This window comes from Ovis aries, chromosome 20, assembly GCF_016772045.2.
Source record: "Ovis aries strain OAR_USU_Benz2616 breed Rambouillet chromosome 20, ARS-UI_Ramb_v3.0, whole genome shotgun sequence".
In the NCBI taxonomy this organism is placed as follows: Eukaryota; Metazoa; Chordata; class Mammalia; order Artiodactyla; family Bovidae; genus Ovis; species Ovis aries.
In genome coordinates, this window is record NC_056073.1 from 10753472 (window position 1) to 10766123 (window position 12652).

At 53.6% G+C, this 12652-nt stretch overlaps 1 protein-coding gene across 2 annotated transcripts in view; it reads right to left on the minus strand.

Annotated features, from left to right (window-relative positions):
* The window catches only part of CPNE5 (copine 5), a 101452-nt gene that overhangs the window by 9023 nt on the left and 79777 nt on the right, over positions 1–12652 (minus strand). For both annotated transcript variants that reach the window (XM_027958670.3, XM_027958669.3), the window contains 3 exons: positions 11516–11591; positions 7235–7288; positions 3250–3311 (listed from right to left, as the gene is read on the minus strand). In XM_027958670.3, the coding sequence (XP_027814471.1) occupies positions 3250–3311; positions 7235–7288; positions 11516–11591 (192 nt within the window). The remainder of the gene's footprint in view (positions 1–3249; positions 3312–7234; positions 7289–11515; positions 11592–12652) is intronic.

Below are 12652 nucleotides of genomic sequence, written 5' to 3' on the forward strand. Positions count from 1 at the left end.
GGATCCCACCTGGGAAGACTCTGCTCTGAGTTTTGACCATGGATGATATACGGTGAGGTTGCTTCCCAGGTGGCAGTAGTGGTAAAGAACCCGCCTGCCAGTGCAGGAGACATAAGAGACCCGGGTTCGATCGCTGGGTCCGGAAGACCCGCTGGAGGAGGGCATGGCAGCCCACTGCAGTATTCTTGCTTGGAGAATCCCATGGACAGAGGAGCCTGGCAGGCTACGGTCCATGGGGTCACGAAGAGTCCACATGACTGAAGTGACTTAGCACGCACGCAGGGCTCACCTCACGTGCCCTGAGGAGTCCCTATCAGAAACCACAGCCCTCGCTGCACTTGATCACAGCTGAGCTGCTGCTCAGGAAACCTTCCATCTCCGGGAAGGGGGAAGGACCTGGTGAGCAGGAGACCCCACCCAGGGTCTGCTGGCCAGGGACAGTCCTCCCCAGACGCCTTCCCCTTGTCTGCTGCCCTCGGCCAGAGCATTCAGTAGACTCCAAGCTCTGAGGGAGAAGGAGCCACAGGGTGGCAAGAGGCGGTTCTGGCCTGCAGGACTACAGCTGACGGACCCTGTCAGCCTGGCTCTTCCAAATAGAGGGTGAGAGAAGGGACTTCTCTGGTGGTCCAATGGTTAAGACTGCACCTTCCAATGCAGGGGGTGAGAGTTCAAAGCCTGGTTGGGAAGCTAAGATCCCACATGCCTCGTGGCCAAAAAAACAAAATATAAAACAGAAGCATTGTTGTAACTCTTGAGAGTCCCTTGGACTGCAAGGAGATCATACCAGTCCATCCTAAAAGGAAATCAGTCCAGAATATTCATTGGAAGGACAGATGCTGATGCTGAAACTCCAATACTTTGGCTACCTGATGAGAAGAACTAACTCATTGGAAAAGACCCTGATGCTGGGAAAGACTGAAGGCAGGAGGAGAAGAGGACAACAGAGGATGAGGTGGTTGCATGGCATCACCGACTCAATGGACATGAGTTTGAGTAAGCTCCAGGAGTCGATGATGGACAGGGAAGCATGGTGTGCTGCAGTCCATGGGGTCGCAAAGACTCAGACATGACTGAGCAACTGAACTGAACTGAATGTTGTAACAAATTCAATAAAGATTTTACAAAATGGTCCACATTTAAAAAAAAAAAAAAAAAGGTGAGGGAGAGGCAGGCTTTTCACTCCTTAAGCAGTCTTTCCTGCTCTCGTTCTGAAATGGCTCAGGGAAGGAAGGGACTGAAAAGCAGGTACTTTTGTCAAAAAGTGACTCCCTGCAGGCTCGCCTCTCCTGCCTAAGGGCAAGGACAGGCTGCTCAGCAACCAGTTCCATCTCTGACTCCAAGGGGACACAGGCGCCCAGAACCTTCCTCCTGGTCCAGGTGGGTGAGGGAGGAGAGAATCCCTAGACAAATGCCTCCATCAGCTGCTTGCCTGGACACGCATGCTGGCCTCTCGCTCCCTAGAGCCGGCTCGCTCACCCAGGCTCTCCAGAGTGTGAAGAGAGGAGAGGAGGAGGGCCAGGGCTTGCCTCTGAGAGCGCCCTCTCAGCAAGATGACGAGACCTCACAGCACCCAGCCCTTGGACTCATCCATCTCTCTCACACCCCACCTCGTAGCTATGAGGCGGATTCAATGGTGGGGGTGGTGGCGGTTGAGTCGCTCGGTCGTGTCTGACTCTTTGCGACCCCATGGACTGCAGCCTGCAGGCTCCTCTGTCCATGGTGTTCTCCAGGCAAGGATACTGGAGCAGGTTGCCATTTCCTTCTCCAGGGGATCTTCCCAACCCAGGAATCAAACCCAGGTCTCCTGCACTGCAGGCAGATTCTTTACCAACTGAGCCACAAGGGAAGCTCGGTGGATTCATTACTATGGAAGAAACGCAGCCTGTGGATGATGGGATGAACCCTGCCGCTGACTAAGCGGTGTGGCCTCGGACATCTTCTGTAAAATGGAGATAATCATCTTCCCTGGCCCCCTGTATCCTGTAAATTGGGGGCAGTCTGCCCACGGACAGACGAGCCTGGCGGGCTACAGCCCACAGGGTCGCAGATTCGGGCACACCCGACTTAGCGTGCATGCATGCAAATGGGAAGGATAAACAGGATGTGAGGGTTGCTTGAAAATTACCATGGGATATCAGGGGTGGTTTTTCAATAGGATAGAGCACAGAGCAGTTCTGATTGGGGAAGGAGCAAGGGCAGGGGCTGGAGTTGACGTGGGGGAGGGACGGGGAGGCCTCTGGGGGACTGCGGGAAGGGCATGTGCTCAGTGGGGACAAGGAGAGCTGCAAGCCTGCGGGCTGCAGGCTCGAGGCAGCAGGGAGTCACGTCATGGGAGAGTAAGTGTGGCTTCCCAGGGCCTGACTCCTCCCTCTGCCCTGAGAACCAGGCAGCCAAGCGCCGGCTTGGCTGGGATGAACCTTTGGCAATGGCCCCGCCTGTCTCCTTTCCAGACAGGTGTAGTCACTCACCTGCCTGCACCTGTGGGCTCTCGGCTACCCACACCCCTGCCCCGGCACCTGTCCCGGCAGGGAGCGTGCTGGGCAGGACCTCACTGCAGAGTCAGGCTCTTTCCTCATGAGCTGTTTGGCCGGAGTCTCCAGATTTCTCTGCTTGCCTTGGCCCGGAGGCCAACCCCTCTGGTTGTCTCTGTTCCTTAAACTTGTGTTGGACCATCCCCTGGCCTCTGTCCCAGTTTCTCCTGTGGTCCCTAATGACACTGGGCAGATTAATCACCGCCTCCCAGACAGACCATATCAGAAGCTCAGAGCAGGAAGGAACCTTAGAATTCACTAAATTCCAACCTCTCTGTGTAAGCGGAGGAGATGGATGCCCAGGGAGGGAAAGTGATGTGCCCAAAGTACCCCAGCCAGTTCACAGCAAAGAGGGGCCTAGGGCTTGGGCCTCCTGATGCTTAGATTAGGGCTTTTCCACCTCCCTAAGCCCTTAGTTCTCTTTGCCATGGAGTCTCACGCAGTCCCTACCACCTGCAGGTCCCCTCTGCAGAGACCGCCCACAACCCAAGCAAGCCTCCATGGCTCAGCAGCGCCCTCTGCAGTCACATCAGGGCCCTGCAGGGCTCTGGGGAGTCGTCTGAGCCCAGATACCGGAGGTCTGATCAGAGCCCAGGACCCCAGGCTCTGGCCAGGACCTCAGAGAGGCCAGGTGCGGTCAGCTCAGCTCAGGTCCGTGTTGCGGGGGGGCCCTTCCCTCCCCCTGAGGCCAAAGAAACCAGGCTGCATCTCTTCTCACCCTCCTTTGATGTAGTCAAGAAATGTGCACTCTGACTCCACAGCAAAGGAAAGCAGCGTGACCTTGAAAACAAAAAGAGGCTTGGTCAGTGGGGAGCACTGAGCAGAGAGGGGGTGCAGGGAGCTTTGCAGATGGTGATGGAGCCCCCAGCATGTGCCAGGTTCGCCCACATCATTGCAAACAGTGCCCATGACAACTCTATGAGGTACTATTATTATCTCCATTCTCCAGCCCAGGAAACTGAGGCTCAAAGAAGTGATGCGGTATATCCAAGGACACTACCAGGACGTGACCAGGTAAGATGGGAACTCAGATCTGTCTGGCCCCAGACCCTGTGCTCTTGACCTCGATGCCAAACTGCATCCTGGAAGGGCCCTGTCTCTGTCGCTGGAGTACAGGGGCTCAAGCCGAGGAACTGAGTTTTCTGTTAGTGGACATGGGTGTAGAGGGAGCAGCGGGGTCCTCCAGACACAGGGCTAAGATCTGTCAGTGCTGACAAGCTCCGTGCTTCCATATTAATCCTGAAGGGCTTCCCTGTTGGCTTAGTGGTAAAGAATCCACCTGCCAATGTAGGAGACCCGGATCGATCCATGGGTCGGGAAGATCCCCTGGAGTAGGCAATGGCAACCCACTCCAGCGTTCTTGTTTGGAAAATTCCATGGACGGAAGAGCCTGGTGGGCTACAGTCCATGGGGTCGCAAAGAGTTGGGACAGGACTGAGCACGCACATATGCTTTAATCTTGAAATACGCCTCTTTGGTTTGCGCTTGTTTTAAACCTTACTTGTCCCACCTCATTCCTCTAGCATCGCCCATCTCTACCTTCTCAGACCCAAGCCCCTCCTAAGTAGCCTGTCCTTTCCCTGGAGGTAACTAAGCACCTGAGGCCCTCTTGCCTAAGCAGATGCTGCTTGACCTATGCCCCTGGCAGCTTTGGCATCAGCTTTCCCAAGACAGGCAACTACCTGGCAGTGGGTTATGATAATGATTTAGGATCGTGGAGACAAATGAAAGCTTGGCAGTTCAGTTCAGTTCAATTGCTCAGTCGTGTCCAACTCTGCGACCCCATGGACTGCAGCACCCCAGGCCTCCCTGTCCATCAACAGCTCCCGGAGCTTGCTCAAACTCATGTCCATCGAGTTGGTGATCGCATCCAACCATCTCGTCCTCTGTCATCCCTTTCTCATCCTGCCTTCAATCTTGGCAAAGTCAATTAAATGAGGCAAGAATGGGGCGGGGGACACTTTACCAGGGTCAGAGAATTCCACTCTAGGATTTGTAGCGCCCCCTACTGGTACAGATTCAGTCATCTTTATCAACTCGGTGGGGAGACCAGGGAGGGCTTCCCCTTGACAAAGCGGATGAGCATTAGCCCAAATGATGGAGAGTCTGTGAGTACTGAGTTGGGCCTTGGAGACCCCCATTCGCTGTGGACGGACAAAGCCTCCCTAGTGTCTAGGAGTGGACTGTGGCAGTGGCCTCTCCTCTATGAACATTAGACTCCACGGGAAGCTTTCAAAACATCTTGTGGCTGGACTGAAGACCCCAAACCAATATCATCAGGCTTTCTGGAGTAGGGATATGGCTCTGGTTTATTTCTGGCTCCTCACTTGAGTTTAACATGCAGTCAGGGTTGAATTCCACTTCAGGCCCTGGGATGAAGCAATTAATTGCTGAACTTGGCTGGCCATATGAATTGACTCAGGGACTTGGTACTCAGAGGGTGGTCCCTGAACAGCAGCATCAGCATCACTGGATAGAAATGCAGACTCTTGGCATTTCAGCAAGATCCCCAGGAAATCCTGCACATAGCAAGTAAGGTCTGAGAAGCACTAAATATAGATTCCTGGGCTCCCAGCCTGGGTTTCCTAAAATGGAACCCCAGGGAACTGGCCTGGGCATCTGTATTTTAATAGGGATCCTGAACCCTGAGTGATTTTTTTTTTTTTTAATGGTAAAGATTGGGAAATGCTGGATCAAAGGAAAGTCAGGAGACCTGGGCCTAGCCCTGCCCCTTCCCTAACTCACTGTGACCTGAGGCATCATGTCCCCTCTCTGGGTCTCAGTTTCTTTATCACTAAAGCAAGAAAGCTGGATGAGATCAGTGGGTTTCATACCTTATTATTATTATTATTATTTTAGCTGTACATCTAATATTTCTTAGCTGGGGAAGGTGCTGCCCTCTCAAGGGGCATTTGGGAACATGAGGGAGAGCTTTGGGGTCTCACAATGACTGGGGTTCTACTGCTAGCTATGGGCTCAGGCCAGGGAGGCTAAGCATCCCACCACATATGGGGAAGTCCTGTAAGACAAAGAATTATTCTGCCCCCAATGCTGACAACATCCCCACTGAGAAACCCTGCACCTTTGGACAAAGGAAGTATTACTCCATGTCTGCATGTGAAGCAGCTATAATCAGAGAAGTGGTGGTCAGCAGAGTCCAGCTTACAGTCCTGCATCTCCCATGTGTCTGCCACAGCCACCCTGTGCCTTCAACAGGGTAGGGATGATATATTAGACCCATTTTACAGATGGAGAAAAGGTTCCTGGGAGGAATCCTGGGGGCCCCTGCCTGTGGCCTCGTCTGGTCTAGAGTTGCCGTTGGCCTGACTCAAATGGCTGCGTTTGGCTGTATCCGCTCTGGGGCAGTGGCCCTCTAGAGTGGGAGGGACATGAAGGGCGCAGACTTGGGTATGTTTGCGCTGCTAAGACATCGGTTTGTTCTATAAATGCTTTGGTGGGCTCCACCTCAGGGCCTTTGCACATGCTGATCCCTACAGCTAGAACTCTTTTTCCTTGATATCCTTAATACTTAACTCCCTCACCTTGCTTAAATTTCTGCTTAAAGGTTATCTTCTCAGAGAAGCTTTCCTTGGCTATTTTATATAAAATAGCAAGTTTGGGCCCTTGCATTCTCTATTGATTTATCTCACTATACTTTTAAAATTAACTTCTATTGGAGTATAGTTGCTTTACAATGTTGTTAGGTTTTTCTGTATAGCAAAGTGAACCAGCTATATGTTTACATATATCCCCTCTTTTTCAGATTTTCTTCCCATTTAGGTCACCACAGAACCTGTGTTATTCAGTAGGCTCTCATGAGTTATCTGTTTTATGCATAGTATCAATAGTGTGTATATGTAAACCCCAGTCTTCCAATTCATCCCAGCCTTCCCCCTTGGTATTTGTTTGTTTCCTATGTCTGTCTCTATATTTGCGTTGCAAGTAAGATCGTCTATGTCATTTTTCTAGATTCCACACTTCACTATACTTTGTTTCCACAGCACCCCCAACCACCTGGCACACACAGGTATTTGCGGGAGCACTTGTCTTCTGTCCCCCACCCCCCAACCTGACAATAAGTACCAGGGGGGCAGGGATTTGCATCAGTCTTATTCCCTCTTGCCCCAAACAGTGCCTGGCACTTGGGAGCACACAGTAAATATTTGTTGAAGAAATGCAGGAGTGTGCTGAGGATCAGCCCCCGGAAGCCGCTGGGCCAGTGTGATCCCAGGATGGTCTTGGTTAAGGAGGCCGTGTCCACAGCAGCTGCAAGCTGCAGATTTAACTGTTGTGCTCACTGCTCTGTCTACCACCTTCCAGCTCTGTGACCTTGGTTGAGTCACTTCCCTGCCTGGGCCTTGGTTTCCGTTCTTGTGACGAGGGGATGATAATGCCTGCCTCTTAAGGAAACAACCTGTGAAAAGCACCCCAACGGGGAATTTCCCAGAGTAAGAGCCCAATAAGTTCGAGTCCTTTTCCTTCCTGCAGCAAGAGCCCCCCACGGGAGTTTCTCTCTGGGATTTTTCATCCTACATCACAGGGCCCGTCCCCCCGGACCCCCACTGCTCCGTCAGCCCCACTCCTCCCCACCCCCAACCCCCAGGTCTGGTTCCCACACCCTGCAGCAAAGCCGCACAGACCACCAGACCTAGCTCGGGGCTCAGGAAGTCTACATCCGCCTCAGAGAGGGAGTGGCTACTCACTGTGCCCGAATTCACATATTTCTTTTTCTTCATTTTCTTTTTTGGGTTTACCACCTGCCGAGGAAAAAAACACACACACACAATAAAACCCAGTTACCAGGTAAGAAGGAGCGCTTCTGCAGGGGCTGGGTGTGGCCCTGGGGCAGAAGAGAAGGAGGAAGCCAAGGGTGACTAGGGAGACGCAGAAGGAAGAAAGAGCTGGAGCTTAGGCCCAGGTGGGAAGTTCAGGTGGGAGGTCTGGCAAGCTGTGCAGGCAGGAACGGGGGAGAGAAGTCTGGCGGGACAAACCCAGCACAAACCTCAGAACCGCCACAGGCCTGAAGGCCACGCAGAGGATCTGGTGCTGCCTGGCGTGTTCGTAGGACGACAGTTCCCTAGGCAAGCTGCTGAGACGGGGGCACATTGCAGCCCCGAGACTACACTGTTCCTGGATCTCTCAGTCTGTCCCATGAGGGTGTGGGGCTTCTAGTATTTACCGCAACTCAAACATCTACTCCAGAGCAGCTCTCCCACCAGAGGGGAATGCACATGGACTCTTGGGGGTCTGGGCATCACCAAAAGACCTGGCCACAAGCATATGTCTTTGAAGTCATCTGTTATCTTTAAATTAGCCTGTACCACATGCACTCTCTAATTATAACTGTTTCAATATTAAAGCACTGTTTTGTTCTCAGATCTTCCTGTGAAGTGGGCACTGAGAAAACATCCTGTTTGTTCTGGGGTTTCCACCACCACTGGGCATGCACACCCCCTCCCCCCCTCCCCATGTACCAGACTCTCCAGCCTAAGCGGCCCCAGACGCCGTGCAGGGGACCAGCGCCCCCTAGGGGCCAGCAACCTCCCCACTCCCGGGCTGGAGTTCGAAGCTTTCTCCTCTCTCTCCTCACGTCCCCAGCGTCTTCAGGGTCCCCAGGGCTGGTAGGGGGTCTGCCCTCCTGTGCAAGGAGGCACTGAGTGGCTCCCAGGACCAGGAGCTCTGCGGGCTCTGGACACAACAGTGAGCGAGACATCGTCCCCACCCCTGAGGATGTCATGGTCTTTGGGGAGGGGGGGTGGGGAGGGGAGGGAGGAGGGGGGAGGGGAGGGAGGAAGTATGATAAGGGCTGCCCAGGTGTCGCTAGTGTAAAGAACCTGCCTGCCAGTGCAGGAGACCTAAGAGATGTGGCTTCAATCCCTGGGTCAGGAAGATTCCCCTGGAGGAGGGAATGGCAGCCCACTCCAGTATTCTTGCCTGGAGAATCCCATGGACAGAAGAGCCTGGTGGGCTACAGTCCACGGGGTCACAAAGAGTCAGACACGACTGAAGCAACTTAGCACACACGCACACACATAGTATGATAAACAGGTAACAGGCCTGCTTTTAGTGGGGGAGGAGGGAACAGGAGCACCCTCTTCAGACTTGGTGGGTGTGCAGGTAGGGCCTTCCTGGGGGAGGAGCATCACAGGCTGTCTCTGAGGCCCGGTAGAGGCCCAACCAGGTCAAGAAGAGCAAAGGGAGCCCCGGGGAGGCACCAGCACAAATGAAGCCACAGAGACCGAGCCAGATGGAGGTTCAGAGAGCCTCAGATGGCATAATGGGCTGAAAGCGAGGGTGGGCAGAGGGACGGGGAGCGGGCCAGACCCCAGGGGCTCCTAGAGCTGTGATGTATACGGCCGCTCATACACGCCCCCACCTCAGCTGCACAGACACTGCAGGTCGCGGGGGCTTGACCCTCTTGTGAAGGAGCTCGGCCTTTCCTTGTAGGTAAAGGGCCCTGTCGGACATCAGTTGGGGTGGAGGCTCCCTGCTCCCTGGGGCGAACCAGGCTGAGACAGCGGGTGAAGTGAACAGCCAGGTAGTAAGCAGGGCAGCAGTGTGGTCGATTACCATTTTGTAGGCAGCTCTGGGTTACTGAGTAGAAGTGGAAAGGCCATTAGGAGGCTGTCGCAAAGCCCCCCACCCCCACGGGGGAGATGGTGATGGTGGGGGTGGACAGGAAGGAAGGGGACAAGCCTCAGAATATCCAGGTGGCAGGAGGAGCAGGACTCAGCCGTGGACTGGGTGTGGGATGCGGGGCAGAAGGCATCAGGGATGCCTCCCCAGGGGCCGTGGTCCCCACGATGATGGCACAGGAGGGGGAAGCGGCTGGCCAGAGGAGAGGAGGGCGGCAGGGGCTCTAGCCGGCGCATTCAGTTTAGGAGGCTAAGTCTGAGGAGCGGCCACATACAGCTGGGCATGTGCGATGGACACCTAGGCTGACGCCAGAGCCTGAGATGAGGGTCTTTCCTGGCAGAAGCCTATTCCCTCTTCAGGCACTTCAGACACTAGAAGGGCCTTCCTGAGCCCAAACCAGCCTCCCAGAGATGCCCTCCACAGTGCCAGGCCTGCCGCTCGGCAGCCAGAATCTAATTCCTTTTCTACCTGCCGGCGCTTCCAGTGTGTGAGACAGCACTTTGGCTTGCCAGTGCTGCAGTTTCTCTTGTTTGCAAGGGAGCAGGGCTCAACGACCGAGAAAACAAGTCGATCTAACCTTTCCTGCTTTAAGCCTGAGAGATCGTGGCCTCATCTGAGCCTGTCAAGCACCCTTAGAAGGCCAGACTCCAAGAGATCAGACCCCTTCCCTTCCCTTCCCTAAAAATTTTCTTAGAGGACTCTAGGGAGTTCCCTGGTGGTCCAGTGGTTGACTCTGTACTTCCAATGCAGAGGGTGGGGTTTAATCCCTGGTTGGGAAACTGAGATCTCATGAACCGTGTGGCATGGCCAAAAAATGAGTAAATAAGAGTCTGGAGAGGGGCTTCCCTGGTGGCTCAGGGGTAAAGAATTGCCTGTCAATGCAGGAGACATGGGTTCGATCCCTGATCCAGGAAGATCCCACATGCAGCTGAGCAATTAAACTCCTGCGTCACAACTGTGCTCTAGAGCCCACGTGCTGAGAAGCCAGTGCGCCACAACTAGATAGAAGCCCACACAGCAGCAAAGACCCAGCACGGCCAAAAATAAAGGAATTAAAAAAAAGAGTCCAGAGAAAGACGGGGCCTGCTGCGTGGGTGGGAGAAAAGAGACAGCTCCGTCCTTTGTCCTTGCCGAAAACAAAGCAATTAACTGTGAGTGTCAGAGCTCCTACAAAGCAATTCATCCATGTTCCATTCTCACAAATAGCCTTGTTGAACTGAATTCAGCGTGGGTGTATAAGAAGCACCTACTGTGTGCCTAGGAGGACCCAGGCCAACGTGAATAGGGCAACAGAAAGGGCTGTCACTTAGTCTGCCCTTGGGGTGCTTTGGTCCAGCTGGAACACAAGACCTGTCCACTCGGGACAGAGATACAGGCTGAGGGAGCAACGTAAAGAGGGACTCAGAGTCGGTGATGGGAGTCAAAGCCAGCTCTGCGACTTCACTCGCTGAGCGATGTGAGGACAGGGCCAGCTCGTAGGACGGTTGTGAAATGTAAATCTCCTGGCACCCAGGCTCTCGACAGATGATACTAGGAGATAGCACTGACGTAATGCTCACCAGGGGCCAGGCGTGGTTCTAGTAATTTAATTCTCAGTGTGCACGGCACAGAATGGGGCAGGAGCTCAACCAGGGTCACCCAGCTTATACACGGTAGAGCTGGGATAGGAACCCTGGGCCGTAAACGAGGGCTACAAGCATCTGCAGTTCAGTGTCTGGCATGAACTGTGCTGTCCATGGAGCTGCCTCACTTCTGTGGCAGAGAGCAGGGCCTGAACTGGATGTGTGAGGCTGGGAGCGTATCCCAAGGGAAGAGCGCATGCAGGTGGAGGCTCAGTGTAGAGACTATCCTGAGGGCAGACGCTCTTATCTGCCAAGAGACTGGGCATCTTGTCCAAGGTTCCCGTCTAGATGGAGGCACCCCGGCTCCTGTCCCTCTCTTTCCTTCTAGGACAGAGAATACATTCTGCAGGCCCTGCAACTGCTCCGATGAAAGGCAGGACTCAGGACCTCAGGTCTGGAGGCAGGAACCTGCTGATACTGGGCCCCACCTCCCGCCCCACCTACATTTCTCTCCCCTTGCGTGGTTGGAAGAGCTCTCTTTGGGGCTGGGGGTATGGAATATAACTCAATGATCTGGAGTTAGATAAACTTAGATCATTGGCCTCTTCTGCCACTTTCTGAACTTGAGTCAAGTCCCCTTACTTCTTGGAGATTCAGTCTCTTGAACTGTGAAATAGGACAATAACACCCACCTCACAGGAGAAGATGCAAAGACCCCAGCCCGGGCTCCCTGTGGGCCTCAGAGACTGTGGGAGCTATGTATCGTCAGAGCAAAGCCCACCTCACCTCATAGATGTTGAACTGGCTCTGCCCACGGGCCAGCTCCCGGTAGCTGGTGGTGAACTCCCCAATGAAGTCGTGGCTGCAAGGGAAGGGCGCTACTGAGAACACGGACACGAGGCCAGGCTGTTCATACCCATCCCGCCCCCTCCCACGTCCCTACCCCGGGCTCCAGTTCTGCCCAGCTCCTCTGCTCCAGGGGTCCATGCCAGCAGAGATGGTGGGGCCCTGGGAAGAGCCGAGTGTCACCCATGGGGCCAGAAACCCAGCTGTAACCCAGCAAAGAGCAGGGTCCTGGAGAATGGGACCTACTTCTCATACTTGGATTCCTACTTGAACAAACGAGCAATAGAAGGTATTCTGGGGACAACTGGGGATATTTGAATATGAAATGAATATTAGATCGTATTTAAGAATTATTGTTCAATGTGTCTGGTGCTATAATGACATGCGTAGTTAGGTAGAAAAATGCCCTTAATTTTTAGACATTCCCAATGAAATATCTAGATGTAAAAATGCCATGACGTCTGTAACTTACACTACATCAGCAAAACACAGATAAAGCCACTGTGGCCATGTGGAACACTTGTCAGAGTCAGGTGATAGGCTTAAAATGTTCATTAAACTCTTGACTTTTCTGTGCACTTGACATTTTTCCAATAACATGTTTTGAAAAGACATCCAGCACTAGGTCAGTCCAGGCAGCCTGAAGTGTTTTCTGCAGTGTTTCTATCTTCTGCATCTCTGCCCCACAAGCGTGTGTTGATGTTAAGTGCAGCAGAACCTTGTACAAAGCAGAACTCCCACCCCTTCTGTGGGTGGCTGCCTTTCACCGTCACTCTCCCATAGCGGGCAGTGGTGAACATGCTGGCCGGAAGCACCTGCTGGAGCCTGATACCTTGAGTCCACACTGTGGTTTGTTTACATATTTACAGCGTTCAGCCTTCAGATTACGAGCTCCTTAATGGTGGGACCCAACAGCATCTGGCGGCCACCTCCAGTTGTTGTTCAGTCTCAGTTGTGTCTGACTCTTTGCAACCCCATGGGCTGCAGCACGCCAGGTCCCCCTGTGCTTCACTATCTCCTGGAATCTCCTCAAGCTCACGTCCATTGAGTCAGTGATGCCAGCCAACCACCTCATCC